The sequence below is a fragment of the Phlebotomus papatasi genome, chromosome 1 (genome assembly GCF_024763615.1).
Source record: "Phlebotomus papatasi isolate M1 chromosome 1, Ppap_2.1, whole genome shotgun sequence".
Lineage (NCBI taxonomy): Eukaryota > Metazoa > Arthropoda > Insecta > Diptera > Psychodidae > Phlebotomus > Phlebotomus papatasi.
This window is the reverse complement of record NC_077222.1, coordinates 73273389-73289797: the sequence shown is the minus strand read 5'-3', so window position 1 is coordinate 73289797 and position 16409 is coordinate 73273389. Positions and strand designations below refer to the sequence as shown.

The 16409-nt window shown below is 30.9% G+C and overlaps 1 protein-coding gene across 2 annotated transcripts; it reads left to right on the top strand.

Annotated features, from left to right (window-relative positions):
• The first annotated feature begins 5041 nt into the window (after positions 1–5041).
• LOC129801144 (organic cation transporter protein) lies at positions 5042–16046 on the top strand. Of its 2 annotated transcripts, none has more exons than XM_055845913.1 (5): positions 5042–5225; positions 13327–13457; positions 14305–14552; positions 14633–15190; positions 15251–16046. In XM_055845913.1, the coding sequence occupies exons 1-5, from the start codon at positions 5150–5152 to the stop codon at positions 15828–15830; spliced, it is 1593 nt and encodes a 530-aa protein (XP_055701888.1). In that variant the 5' UTR covers positions 5042–5149; the 3' UTR covers positions 15831–16046. The 2 variants fall into 2 exon arrangements, with proteins under 2 accessions (XP_055701888.1, XP_055701896.1); XM_055845921.1 differs by lacking the exon at positions 5042–5225 and adding an exon at positions 10067–10576.
• The last annotated feature ends 363 nt before the right edge of the window (positions 16047–16409 follow it).

Genomic DNA, 16409 nt, shown 5'->3' with positions numbered 1-16409 from the left:
TTAATTATTTTTAAGGATTTGTCAACTTGGCATGGGAAGGGAATGTTCATTACAGATCTTTCAACAATTTTAGTAGAAATTAAGTTAGTTTAAAAAGTATTGTATTTGTGGAAAAAGTAAATAATTCAAATACTTATAATTCTTAATTCAGTTACTGCATTGTTTTTTTTTTTTCAAAACATTATAATTGCATTTTATTTTGAATTTAAAACTTTTTTTATAATTAAGATTGATCAGTATGACTTAACGGACTTAACCGACTTAACCCATTCGCATTCATCGTATTTTATATTAAGCGAAAACTTGACGATTTTGGATAATTTATTTCTGAACAATTTATATACAAATTGTATCTTGGAAAGGATATTTAGGTGTTTCAGTTTTTAAGTTACGCGGGAAAAATAGTTCGAAAAAGGTAGAAGGAAATATTTTTTAATGGTTGTTTCTTTGACATTACGTCGATTTTGATAATATTTTTCTTTATTCACTTTCTTGATTTGAACTTTGGTTGATAAGTTCTCCTCTTAGATAGTTACACTAGGGGAAAGTACTCTCCATTCAAACGTTCATGCCTTTGAATAATATGAATTTTCTTTAAGTTTTCCTAAGAAACTTAAACATTTCTATTAAATATTAGTTAGCTTATAATCAATTATTGATAATTATATGAAAATCATGTGGAAATCTCTTAGGAAAAGTAAAAGAAATTCCCATTATTCGAAGGCATGAACGTTCGAAGGGAGAGTACTTTCCCCTACATATAAATATGAAAAACTTTTATAATGGTAATGCAACGAATTTAATTTCACTTAACATAAATACGCTCGTTTAATATTGAGTTTTTACGGCCTCTCAATAGATAAAATCATTTTCTTTTTATAATAATCATCTATATTAATCTCAGGAATAATACTAAAACATGAACATTCTATCTCCATAATTTCTAGTACATTGTCTAAGTGGGTTAATTTTTCTAATTTCTTTTAACCCTTTAAGGACGATTGGAACACCGGTGTCCCATAAAGAAAATAATTTTTCCTGACTACCTAAAGTTATTTTTTTCTAATGTTTGTACGGAATTGCAAAGAAGGTTGAAGAAATCTAGAATATTTTTTGCAAGTCTCCAATTTGCAATATAGTAAATTTTTAAGCTAAAAAATGACGAATTTTTAAATTCTCATATTTAAAGTTGATTTTATTTATTTTTTAGTTCCAATTTTTTTTAAGTAAAACCGTTTTGGAAAAAGAAACTACAATACTCAAACATAATGTTTTTCATTAGAGTGAAATCAGTCATTGGAATCATCAGAAAAATTACTTAAATTTTTGGCTATTTGTGGAGCTCAGAGGCAAAATGACACATATCCTATGCTTTAGCCATAGGATATGTGTCATTTTGCCTCTGAGCTCCACATTTTTGTTCCTATCGTTTATAGAGACGAAAAATACTCCAAATCAGACTTTGTTGAATTTTCTCAAGTGAGATGTAAGACCTTTTACTAATTTTGTTTATCGGTTTCATTTTTACTGCTGATTTTCGGTCAGCGAAAACTGTCTCGTCGTTAAAGGGTTAACAAAGGGGAGAGGTATTTGGAAAAAGATTGACATAACATTGATCAAAGGCAATTGATCTAACAATTTAAAAAGAAATGATAAACTTTAATCCCGCTATCTCGTAAAATATCAGGAAAGGTCAAAATTCAATTGACATCATTTTGAATATTTTGTATTTTTATTTATTCATTGTAAATATTCCAGTCAATTGCAGTGTAAATAATTGAAAATGAGATGCGCAGATCTATCCCAGGAAATGTGTAGATTTTTTACAGTCGATGACAAGTAAAAAACTGCACAGTGACACAATTTTAATTTCCTTGTTAAACTGACTTCATTTCATATTCTAAAAAAAAATTTGTCAAATTAACAAGAAAAGATTTTCAAAAGAATGTAGGGGAGACCGGGGTACCTATAGCCAGGGGTAGAATTGGTCAGTGGATTTTTCTCGTTTTTCTTAAAATGTATATCGAGCAAAGTATTTTTTAATGAAAGTAGGAACACATCCCCATATTCCCAGAAATATTTATAACTCTTATCCTGTTATCCTACAATTTAGAAGCATTTTTATAAAATGGGTATAAAATTGTAGTTTTAATGTTACAGTTTTTTGCCCAGCATTTGGTTTTCTGAGTTTCTAGTCAAGATTTCATAGTTTTACCTCGTTTTTGGTTTAATAAACCTAATTAAAAAATATTTTTCACTTGGATAATAATTATCCATTTTTTTATATAAGATGATAAACACTGAAACAGCCCTCGGGGCAATTGTAGCCACTCTTCCGTGGCGGGCTAAAACTATCATTGATTTTTCACTAATTACATGGATAATTGTTAGATGAAAAACTACTATTGATATTCCAAGCAATATTGCCATTTCTATGAGCAACTTGAGAAATAGATTTTTTAAGGATATTTGCTTCAATTTTGTCGCAATTACAAAAATATCATAAAAAAGCCTGCTAAAGCCTTTTTCATTAAAATTAAGTGACATATTTAGCATCAGTGGGCTTCAGTGTATCAAGTAAAACAATATTTGGTATCTCCAATTTGAAATTTCGTCTGGAAAACTGCTGGCAATTAGTACCCCAGAAGTGGCTTTATCTACCCAGGCCGGGGTACGTGTAGCCAATGTATCATACTTTTTTCATTATCCTATCTAGAAAAAGTCAAGGATTTTAGAGCTTTGAACTACACTGTTTCATATAGCCAATATCCTAATGCTATTTATGAAACATTAAAGCATTAGACAAACCTTATCATTTTTTCACAAGTCACTCGCGAAAAAAAAGCTTCATTTGCTGGCTAATCTACCCCTGTCTCCCCTACTTCCATATAGGGCATATAGGAATAGGAAATATGGAAAGTTTTGTCAAATCTCAATCAAAATGTTAAAATTTTAACAGGATATTTGTCCACTTGACAAAACTTTTTTTTTTTTCAGAGTAGTATCCTGATTAGTTTTATGTATAGCCTTTAACCAATGGTAAATTATCTAGGGTGGAGTAAGTACTTTTGCCCACTTTAAAGTTTCATGTGCTTGTAATTTTTATAATCTTTATTTAAATAAAATGAAATTTTGTACAAATATACCTTAAAGCCATTTCATCCTAATAATCCAAGAGAATTCCCAATTTTTTTTGGATATTTTAGTGAAAAATGCATTTTATGCAACTATGCATGTTTCAGTACTTTTGGCCACATTGTAAGCGCTTTTGCCCACTTGTTTCCAGTAAAATTTTAATAAAATAACAGAAGAAATAATAGCTTTCGAAGACTTTCGCAAATACACAGCACAAGTCATATTCTTATTTAATATCAATTTTATGTGATTATTTGAGTATTTTAAACAACTTTTTGCACATTTTCTATTTGATTTAAAAATCAGTCAAAAGTCACGATCGTTTTTACTGAAATCCGCGAGGTGCACCACGTGTAAAATGTATGAGAAAATGAATTGTCAAAAGTACTTACACAGCCGAAAAAAGTAAGCTCTTTTAGCCACATCCGATTTTCATTTAATTTGTTAGAAAATCTTATTAAGGATGATATCACAATAAAATTTAGTTAATTAAAAAATGGACTTTCATTGAATAACATCAAATATTTTCATCAAAAATATGAAATGACGCAAAACAATTTCTCTTAACATTAAAAAGTTTCTTAAGAATCCCTTGTTTTTTTAGTGATTGTTTACCTTGTCGAGAATTTCTTTCAATAACTTAGAATTAATCAAGTCGATACAAAATCAAATATGGTTTTCTGATTCGTTAGATTAGAGGTCACGAAATAAAACCCATTTTCCTGTTCTGAATAAACTCATAATTGCCTTACAATGTGATTTTACTTTAGGTGGCCAAAAGTGCTTACATGACCAAAAGGGCTGACTCTACCCTATGTTGTATTCTTTTACAATCAATTTAACTTCACACCTTTCAAAATTTTGCACCTCTACTCCAATTTACCTTACTGATTTGAGAAAAATTAGAATTAATTTTGAAATTAGATATAAGTGATAAAACAAAGTTTCCACAATGTTCTTACGATTATTCGATAATCAGTATAACACGTAAAATTAAAATAATATTACAATGTTTTACTAAAAAAGTTAAATTTCTAGTGGAAAGTAATCTCATTAAAAATTAACTTGGTACAGGAAACGAACTTACCTTCTAGAACTCAATATTAAAAACAAGAAAGATGGATGAATGAATAACAAACGTATAGAATTTTTTTCTGAATTCTCGCGAATTTATTCATCTTGTTTACATTTGCGAGTTCCTATGGAAGTTTTTATTTATTTATGTATGGATGGAGTCCGATGCGTATGCCTACAATATATTTCTAAATGTTGCTAATAACTTACCAATTTAGTTTAAATATTGTACAACTCTTAATTAAATAGCGGTATTCATACTAAAAGGCACAAACTATTTAGTGAGTCATTTTGTTTGAGTCACAGAACAAATCAAAGGTAGTTCAAGCTAGATATAGCTGGATTTAAAATAAATTATCTTGATATCCTGTCAAGTATCCGATTTTCCAATCTTATTCCTAATTATTAGATTTTAAATTACGTGGTTTGTTTTGAAAGATTCTTAATCTGCCTTATCGATATATAACACTTCGCGCGCACTCTAATGTGCATTAATTCGTTCTTAAGACCTCGTGCGTGATCCTATATGGTAATTTTTAATATTCTAGCTTGTATGTGAAAGCATGTTTGATGTTTTAAACTAGACAATCATATACGTAAAACACTAAATTGGAAAATTATGTGATTATCACAGAAATTGTTTTGAGCTTTGGTCGGGCGGTGATAGAAACACTTGATATCAATTTCCAGAATGAAGTAGTCATTTCAAGCATTTTATATATGTGGACATACTCCGATAATACAATGTCTCCCCTATATTGATATGAATTAATGGCATAATCTGAGATGAGGAGCATGTTGAAACTTCAAATAACGCATCATCTTTTCAGTATATTCTCAAAAGTTGAACGATTCATACGGATTTTTTTTTTCTGAAAACTCTTCAAAATTTTTATACTGTTCTATAAGTATATTTAGTTGTAAGAGTATATCTAACAATATGAATATATCAGATTCGGAGGAAACATCTATTGGATTGGAGATGAAGATATCTGAGAGAAAGCGCAAAAAGCAAGGTATTTTTATGAAATTTATTCTACTAAATAGCATCCAATCATTACATCATACTCCATCTCAATTAATTTCTCATATATAAAAATTTCCATTCATTCCATTTCTTTTCCTCCTACCCAGCTTCATTGATAATCTCTTGACCCAGAGAATGTTTCACTTTTTCGAGCAATTATACGCTCCAAGTCCTCTCATATGCAGAAGAAATCACTCCAAATTAATTGGATGTGAGACCTCTCCAGCAAACTTCTTCCTTTAATCCGGATTTTGAGTGATATTGTTTGATTTATGGTTCTTTTCATAATGTGCAAAAACATAGTTAAAGGTTTCCCCAGATATTTTTGTTGTGACTAGGAATTTGCCATTGAGAAAAGTAAAAAAGTGCAGTAAAGAAAAATTTAATCTTTTTTGCTCTTACTAGCTTGAGAGATAATTTTTAGCTTCTTCTTGGTGTTTTTAATAAACGCATATATTATCACTAAAAATGTCTCTGAGGTCGAGAGAATATAGCTGTAGTAAAAGAGAGGGAAAAAAGAGTCAATAAGGAAAAGTTTATCAGAAGGACGTAGGATGTTAGATTTAAGAAAAAAGTTCATTGCTCTGGTTTTTTCTTATTTTTTATTAGACAATTCTCTGATTAATGTATAGTTCTATTTTTATAAACTAAAAACAATTCATCATCTTGGAAAATAAGTTACGTATAGTTTAAGTATGAAAAGAAAAACATGACAATTTATTTTGAGATTTATGTTCCTGTATAATTTGTGACAATTTCGTAATGTTGTAACAATTGGAATTTTATTCACGCTGGTATTTCAACGTACAGGGATTCCCCAAATAATCCCATTCGTACTCTTTTACATTTAGTTTAAGCATTTAGAAATGTCTACCTACATCATTTGATTTTATGTCTGACTTCGAGACGAAAGTATGAGTCATAGACAAATAATTCACATGCTTTTAATGGTTATATTTTGTATAGATAAAAATTTCTAAAATAAGATCATGCGGATCATCCGTATTTTGGAAAAATAATATAAATAAATCGTGTTAACAGAAGATTTACTTAAAGTGATGATGCACGTGTCAGCTTTACGCTAACGCATCTTACACAGATCTGAGAAATTCATTCCAAAACACGAATTAGCGGAATGGAAAGCCGAGTGAAATTGCAATATACCTGATGGGAACAATATAAAAAATAACTTACGTGTAAGGAAGTAAATCAAATTATTTTCAATCTTTTATTTTTTTCATCAAATTGAAAAAAACTAGCGTAGATGCAGAAGAGTTAAGCATAATTATAGACTTTGTCTCTTTTTTTTTAGCTATATTAAAGTAAAGTTATTTCAAGAAATTTTAGGTTATATGAAAGGTAACTTTAAAATTTTAAACTATTATGGATGCCAGAATGTGTTAGTTCGCCTTACAAAACTTTCACAGAATTTTAATGAGTGAATTAACCATAACAAAAATTAGAAAAACAAACTGATATAACAGTCCCGTAAAAAAGAAATGAAAATTCATTTCTAATAAAAATCTTTACATAATCCTAGCTATGTTAAGTGTTTTTTGGCTTATTCGGTTTATTTAAGAAAAAGCTTGCAAATTTTTAAATAATTTAAATATTGCAACTTAAATTTTAGAATTTTTATTACAAGACGACTTTCTTTTCCAAGGTTAGGTTAAATATAACCTTAAATTCTAAAAAAAAAACTCTTTCCAAATGAGAGAATCAGGCCCTATATATTTTTTTCTATAATTATTTTGTAGAATTTCTTAATGATGTAGATCATCTTAATAGAAGTAGTTATTATAGTTAGGCATATTTTATTGAAACAAGGTCATATTTACAAAAACTAATAAAAGAATGTAACAAAATTGTTGGTGAGTAATATATTAAATTTTATTGAATAAAAAGTATTAAATTCTTGTACAGTAGAACCCCGCTATAGGCCATCGCTCTATAGTCCACAATTTATCGACCGTTGATTTCAAAACACTGATTTTAAGTTAGGTTATGTTTTTTATTACGCGACATGCAATGTTATCATAATTATTTTAATATTTTTGGGAAACTTTATTGAGTAGTTGTGATAATTGTGATCCATAATGAAGAAAGCGAGGACAAGTACAACAATCGCAAAGAAAGTGAAAGTCGTCGAGCAATTTCAATACTAAAAGTCGTTGATAAATTTAAAAAATGACATGGACTATAGTGCGACCCAAGTGTCAAATCTGGAACCACATATGATCTATAGCGAGGCTCTACTGTAGTTTGGAAAAAGACTTTTAAAACTCTTGTCTTTGAAGTTGTGGTCAAAAGGATGTTTTCAGTAATAATATGAAATAAACTTTTGTTAATTTTCCTTTGCTAAGAATTTACCATGGCCTTCAAAATTAAATATTAAGCACTAATAAAGTTTGATATCCTGATCAGATTATAAAAGATTGTCATAATCGTCAAACCCAAAGGGAACAATCAAAGAAAATTTCGTTATGCAAAAATTCGTTAATAATATTTTGCAGTTTTTAGATTAGGATCAAAGAAATTAGCAAGATCTGGCACTTTACAGTGTATTGAATTTAATTATTTCCTTGATTTCTGATGAAGTGAGTGATATAATATAATAGGTGAGATTCTTAAAAATCTCACCCACTATAATCCAATCAAAATCAAATTTTTGTTGGCTTCAAAACTAATCTGATTCTAAAAATTGGTTCATGAGTACACTACCTCTACTTTTATCTTCATTGTGTATTTTTTCGAAGTGCTCATTAGTTGATTTTGCTCTTGATTATCTGTTATATTGGATTAATCTTAGATACACTTTTGCAAATTTTGTATATTTCATTAATTTTGATATTTAATTTTGATAATTTTTTATCCTAATCGGAAGTGGAGTAATTTTAAATGTATATTATTTTGTAGTAATATTTAGCTTATTAGTCAATATACCCCTTAATAAGGAAGAGTATTTGGTTGAAAAATACGAGTAAAAATAAAAATGTGAAGTAATAGCAAAAAGACATAGTTACATAGATAAATTGTCCTATTTGTAAAAATCCTAATACTTTGCAGTACAGATTTTTTTATAGATATATCATTTAAATTAATTCCAAAATTTAATTTAAAAATTTATAATATCATGAAATATGTCTGGTTTGACGTAAAAATCACGTCTTAGTAATTTCTTGCAATAAATAATAATTCTTTTAAATTTACTTTTTAATTAAATTCGAGATAAATATTATTACACTAAGAAACTGTTATCCTGAAAATTATCAAAGTATGTAGTTACACTAGAATCAATGACGAATTTTTATATTAAAAACAAAACTGTTTGAACCAATTTTCGGAATTATTTATGGAAAAACCATAGGCCGAGCGTTGAATTTTCATCTGAAAGTAAAGGTTTTATCTCTGCTTAAAAGATCTATTTATGAAATGTATTTCAAAAGCCTCAAGTTACTATCTCTTACCGTTTGGCGTTTAAGCTATCAATAAGTAAAACATATTCTATATACAGTTGGACCTCGATAGAGTCAACTAATTATTTCCAGGCCTGTTGACTCCATAGATTCGGTGACTCTATCGGAGTCCGAAAAAAATCAATTAAAATGTGAAACTTTGATATAAAGGGGTATTATTTTATGTTTGTACTAGACAATTGTTAACACGAATATTTCATTTACTAAACCCATAAATTCTATACCCTCTGGTCCAAAAAAGTCGTATGTTTGGGCAAAAGTTGAAGATTAAGGAATGTTTTTATTACTAGTAAGTATCTTAAGTGAAAATTATTATCCATGTGATAATTTCGAAGTTCATCCACGATGTTAAGATAAGGAAATGGTGTCTTGAAGATTTCTTTTTTCACTTTTTTTTTAGAAGAGCTCTGGTAGATATTTAATTGTAGAAAATTTTGATGCAATTAAAGCTATTAATTAGAATTTATTTAAAACTTTTATTGTCTGAAAGAAGAGATTGATAGTCGTTCTTTTCGTTATGACATAACTATGACTCTAGAGTAAAAGAAATAGCTGTTGACTCTATTGGAGATTGACTCTATCGGGGGTTGACTCTATCGAGGTCCCACTGTACTTAGATTTTTAAAACTTAGCATCATGAAGTCAAGTAAAGGAACAAAAATGGTACTTATTTTTCTTTTAAAAATAGTCTGTAGTTTTTTTATACTTGTCTAAGATGTAGTAAATAAATTTGTAAAATTTAATTACTTAAATTGGTTCTAACTTTAGATAAAATAATAAAATTATTTAGCTTTGATTTGACATTCAAACAAAGAATTTTTTTTTGAAAAATTCAAGTCTATATCTTAACTATTTGACTGTGCAGCGAGATTGAATGATCATTTGAAAATTTACTCCGCCGACAAACAGGTATTTCTCAATTAGGTAATATTTCAATTCAAGTAAGAATATGCATCTCTATCGCGGAATTCCCTACAATTGCAAAAGAAGCTCCGTCCATTCCCGCAAAATTCCAAAGAAAAGCCAGCATCTCAATATTGGTTGTAAGTTTTGCACAATTGCAATTTCTATAAAAATACACTAAGTAAGAGATACTGAAAAGTGAATTTATGAGATTTTACACAAAAATTGCATGGGATTTTTCCATGATCTGGTTTGAGGCGAATTTGAGGGTTTTTAACACTTTTATTGCCAATTAAAAACCTTAATTTTCTTATAGAATATTACTCATAGTATTTGAGACATTTTTGGGAGGTATTTTCCGTTTACACTCTTCCTGGCCGTTAAACTTAAGTATTCATGTGTGGGATCGTGCAAAAACTCAACTATACATTTTTACTGGTGAAAGATACTATGGTAGTGGAGTTGGGATTTTACTGACGTAGTGCGCGGTTTAGCGCTCAGTACGCGATGGAAAAACTCTCGCATGTTGAGCCACGAATCTGTGAGTCTGGTATAAAATCTCGCGTTCATCCTCTAATGGTTATCACAGCGAATTCAACCGTCTTCGAGTGCAAAACACAATTGCTGCTGGAGTAGTCACCAAATCCTTTAATAATAAGTGTTGTGTGATCTTCCCAGTGAAAAATAACTACGTCTTTGTTCTAATTTTTCCTCAAGTTCATTGGAATTTTTCAAGCCACAAAAATTTAGTGAGGAACATTAATGCTGTGAATCCCTAAAAGTCTAGAGTGAACATTAGTTCAAACTGAGGCATTTAAAATCCTTCATTTTTAAAGTGAATTTCTATTAAAGTGTGACTTTGCAACAGGAAATAAAAGGATCAGTGTGGAAAATTCCTTCTTTTGTTCACACAAGCAAAACCCCTTTTGAGTGTGGAGAAAAAGTACTTACAACCTCAATAGTAAGTTGAATTTGTGCTGCAATGAATATAAACCTGCGATTATCGATTTAACACTAACATTTACTTTAACATTCAGAGCATTTTTCTTGCAAAGAGAAAATGCATTCACTACCTTTGCTACATTCTCCGCATTGAAGAATAAATCAAACATGTAGTGTGAAGTACAATCTTAAAGCCATTGAAATTGTATGACATAAATTATCAAGTTTAATATGATGAGGGAGGGAGCCATAAAAAGCATAACTTTGCCATTGCACTCTAATGGTGTAAAAATGTAAAATCAAGCATGAAACTTAAATTCGTATCAAGGTCTCTATCACGGCCGTACTTTCTGCCTATTATAAACTCGACACGCTTGATATTCATGAGCTTCAACAATTCGTGTTACAGATTAAGGGTGTCAGAGGAAATACGCGAATTATCTTGCAAAATCATACAGAAAATCCCCCATATGCAAATTTTCCATTAAAAAAATATATATATTGATATATTGTTGAATAAAGAAGGAATTCCCTCCGAAAGAGTGAATTAAATGCCAAAAGTGGAAACAATTAAGAAGCAATGCTTTTTAATAAATTAATAACAATGTGAAGAAAATTTTGGGTGCTAAAAAGCCAAATAAGCACTCTGGCCTCAACCATTTTTCCCCATTACTCTGCTCTTTTAAATGCTAATTAAATAAACAGCCCATATGCAAGAAAAAAAGACTTTAACATTGTTCAAGAAGCACATGTAATTTTTTGAATCATACAAGCGTAAATTAATCGCAGCGCAAATACTAATGAGATTATTCAGAATAAAATCTCAATTTATAAAGAAGTGTAATTGGAAATAGTTTAGTTTTTCAAAATCTATCCATTATCTGCCACATGTTCTTATTAAGGGGCGCAGACTCAGTTTAGAATTGAGATCTTATCATTTAACACCATCTCATAGACTGCCTATACACAGTAAAAAAAAGATTATAACGACAATCATTGGTTTACTTTACAATTATTGTCATAATGTTACACGGATATTTCCTGCAGGGAAATGTGTAGGAGGAAGTGGGGCAATTTTGAAATTGGGATTTTTCTCCCATGTTTAAGTGGAACGGAGCCATATCATAATGTAATTTAGCTTTTCAATCTGTTTGTGCACCTGTAAATTATAATCATGATAAGGCTCAATTTTATTTAAAAAGGCGAAAAAATTCCAATTTCAAAGGTGCCCCACTTCTCCCTATATCTAAAAATGTCTGATACCATTTTTTTTTGCAATGGTAAACGGTGTAACAAACACGACAATTATAATCAATTGTGTACTTATTACACTTTTTGTGTAAAATTACATAGATTTTTGATCAAGTGTGTAAAAATTATTCTAGTGTGTAATACACAAAAATTGCATATTTTTCGAAATTTGCGACGAGAATTATGATAATGCCCAGCGCACAATAACATTTGTTTAGTAAACATGTTTTTGACATTTCAATGAGAGCGAGTGAGATCTAGATCTAGTTGTCTCGCTCACACTTCTAGAAAATTTTGAAAACATGTTTACAAACAAAAGTGATTGTGCGTTGGCCATAAAACAGCCAATAAATATTTACTGTGTACAATTTTTGAAAACCTAAAAACTACACAAAATTTTAAACTTTAAAATTTTAAATTTTTGTGGAGAATAATGGCATCTCCACACTAAAAAAATTCTATTCATATTTGGCAGTTTTCCTACAAAAGCGTAGTCAATTTGTTTCAATATGGACATAAATTTCTCTTGTATGTAGAGGGCATATGGGTAGTACACTGAGAAAAAAATAGGGTGCGATTAACTTTTTTTCCTCGTAACTTTAACACCTTTAGGTGTAAATATCAACATTTTTAATGTTAATTTTACACCTTTTCAAGGGTAAAATTAACATGGAAAAGGGTAACTTTAACCCCTAATACACTTGAAAAGCATAATATTTACACCAATTTCGGATCAATAATGCAGGGTAAAATTAACATTTTCGGAATGTTATTTTAACTTTTTCGGATTTCTCTCAGTGTAGAATAAGAGTTTGATAAGTAAAATTTATGAGGTGGGTTCTTTGAAGAAGCATTCCAACCAAAATACTAACAAACATTCGAAATTCGTTTCAATGTTCTTAAAAAAAAATGAAAATTAGGTTTTTGTATTTGCGGTCGGTATTTTTCCGCAAGATGTTATTGAACTGAAAGAAATATGCACTAAAAAGTAGTCGTAAAAATGTTAGAAGTTAAGTTGTTACAAGATTTGCTGATACAAGCGGTAAAATATTGTTCGTATGGTTTAAATTAGCATGATTAACTAAGTGGTTTTTTTTAGTTCACAGAAAGTTCATATTATTTCAAACGAAAACAAAAAGCATCTAATATATGTATGTAGAATGTGTTTCCATTTAAAATTGCCAATGATATCTGTAATTAAAAGACATTTTAAATTATCACCCACACTGCAGCATTTAATAAAATGAACCTCTTGTTTTGCTTATATTTCTGTATGGTTACTGGGCTATGACCCTGACAATCATCGAGCGACTAAAAATAGGATTTATTGACTCCAAAAGTGTACAAAAATCTCTCAAGTCATAGGTCACAAAAGGTTATTGCATTTGCCGCAATATACCAGAAAGAATATAGGAAGAAAATTCATTCATAAGCATTTTATGCAATTTTTTATCAAATCAAATTTATAAATTGTACTTTAGCATCCATTCTCATAACATGTTTTTTTTTTCTTTCCAGTGTCTGCAGATGAAATGAAAAAAACCATGGAGAGTGATCCAATTCAGAAATCCATTTCGGGATTTGGATGGTGGCAACTCATGGTCTTTGTCACGATATGTTTACTCAAATTTCCCGTTGCATGGCACCAGGTAATTTCTTTTAACACTTTAAAGACGTCAAGGAATTTAATGAGCTAAATACAAAAAATTCTCTTTTACAGTGCGGTGTTTAATCAAAATAGTTTATGTTGTTTTTTAGAATAATTTTATTATCATAGAATCTAAAAACCAGGATTTTTTATCACAAAAATACTTATAACAATTGAAAAGTTTGACCTTTGGAAATTTAGGAGTTTTCAATCTCCTCATCCTACGGAATGGTCACTCTTTCCTGCAAATAGAATGAATTTTTCATCTGAAGGAGTTTTAAGTTGAAAACTAATTTTAGATTTTCTCACTGTTAGTCTTTTTTCTATCAAAAATTTTCACTTTGAGTGTCAGAGAATAAATCACATGGACCGTTATACAGGCATCAGACTGCAGATTTAGCCCAGTTCCCGAAGGTCTCAAAAATCAAAATAACAAACAATTTTGTTGATTTTTCATAATCTAATGGATATTATTCCCTTAATATCCAATCGTATGCAAAAATTTTATAAAAAGTCTTGCCTGATAAGGAATTCGATGATTTAAGCCATTTGGCTAAGCCTCAGGTCTAAAGCCAGTATTAAATACCGTATTAAAATCACAAATGGTTTGTGGAGTTAAATTATATGATGGCAAGTCCCAATTTTATTTAAAAATATGAGAAAAAGCCCAATTTCAAAGCTGTTCCAATTCAAAGGTGCCTCAAATTTCAGTTAGTTCTGTTCTGTTGGTGGTTACAGTAATAAAGATATAATAAAAAAGCCCATGGCTCAAAAGCATAACATTCTAAAAGAATTAATTGATTTATATGCTGAACTTCTTGGACATAACTAGAGTCTATTCATTCCAGATGAGCATTATCTTTCTGGCCCCACCAATGGATTATACCTGTGTTGAGCCTGAAGGATTCAACGGAACCCTGGATAAGTGTGACAATAGATGTGTTGGTCATGAGTTCGACAGATCCGTCTTTACTGAGACCATTTCGAGCCAGTGGAATCTTATCTGTTCCCAAGGTCAATTAGCTAATGCCTCTCAGACAATTTTCATGCTGGGCATCCTAATTGGAAACGTGCTCTTTGGCAGTTTGGCTGATAAGTAAGTGTTGCAAAATAAATCTTTGCATTTTCAGCAATTTTATTTATAATGTATTTCATTTAAATGTTGTTTCCTTGCAGATTTGGTCGTCGTGGTCCCTTAGTTATTGCTGTTCTTATCCAATTGGTTACTGGCGTAGCAACAGCCTTTGCTCCATGGTTTTGGCTCTTCTGCTTTTTACGATTCCTCACGGCTCTGGCAACTGGAGGAACTATGCTCACAAGCTTCGTCCTCATTATGGAGATCATTGGTGTAAAGTGGCGTGAATTGTTGTCTGTCATTTACCAGATACCCTTCAATTTGGGTCACTTAACACTGCCCGTGTTTGCCTACTTCATCCGAGATTGGCGTCATCTGCAACTAGCTCTTTCCATTCCATCCATCTTACTCATTTCCTACTACTGGCTCATACCAGAGTCCCCAAGATGGTTAATTGCCGTGGGCAAAATTGATAAGGCCACCAAGATACTCACAAAAGCTGCTGAAATGAACAAAATGCCAACGGATGGGATTGGCAAGAATATTGATTCTGCAATGAAGTCCAAGACTGATGATGCACCAATGTCCCGGGGAAATATCGTGGATTTAGTCAGAACACCAAATATGAGGATAAAAACCTTAGTCATGTGCTTCAACTGGTAATAGCGATAACTAACAATTCATTATACCAATATCACTAACTGATATTAATTAAATAGGTTTGTCTGTGGAATTGCCTTCTTCGGCGTAGCCCAGTACATTGGACACATGAGTGGAGACATTTTCACCAATGTAGCCATTTCTGCTGCCATCACTCTACCCGGAACTGTTCTCGGTATCTACTGCATGAAGGCATGGGGTAGAAAATACACTCTTATTGCCTCAAATGCTCTCTGTGGTGTGTCAATTTTGGCCATTGCATTTGTTCCGGAGGGAAGCGCCGTCGTAGTGGTTGTTCTAGCATCCTCTGGCATGATTGGCATGAGCATATCCTTTCCCACCGTCTATCTCTATGCTGGTGAGATTTACCCAACCGTCGTGAGGAATATTGGCATGGGTACATCGAGCATGATTGCCAGAATTGGAAGCATGTTAGCTCCATTTGTGGTTGGAGCCATCAGTCTTGCCACCTGGTTGCCACCTGTTATCTTTGGAACGGTCCCAATTGTAGGTGCTCTTCTAACCTTTTTGCTGCCTGAAACCAAAGGTGCTCCACTTCCTGAAACCATCGAGGATGGAGAGAACTTTGGGAAAAAGTCCCAAATTGCCAGTACAGAAGATGTTGAAAATGGAAAATAAGGGACATTCGCACAAAATGAGTGTGATTAGAACCAAATACAAATTCCTAACAGGTTCATACTAATACAAATTAGTATGATGAGTGAAATTATATTTTGTACAATTTTCTGTATAAATAGTTCTATAAGACTATAAGAGAGATAATGTATATAATTTATTTAATTTTGTAACATTTGTATAGATGATGAATAATAAAACAATTTGAATTTTAACCTATTAATCGCCTAAGTGTATGCAAATTGAATTGAAATCGAGGGGTGAAGAAACTTAAGATTGCATTATGTTATGGATTTTAATGTTGTGTGCCTAAAATTAATTATACGAATGACAACACACAATATCGAGCATAAATAATTAAGATACAATTTAAACATATTTTCCGGTTTCTCAAGTTTCTGGAAAATGTATAAAATTGCAAAAAAATCCGAGAGATTTCATTTTGAGATCTCGAGTGTTTACAATTCTATCTAGGACTTCGTTCTAATATATAAGACAAAGAAAGCTTTTAAGAAAGTTACCTTTTATTTTTAACTGGTTCCGAGTTCCGACGACTTTTTAAATTCTTATGACCAGCGCACA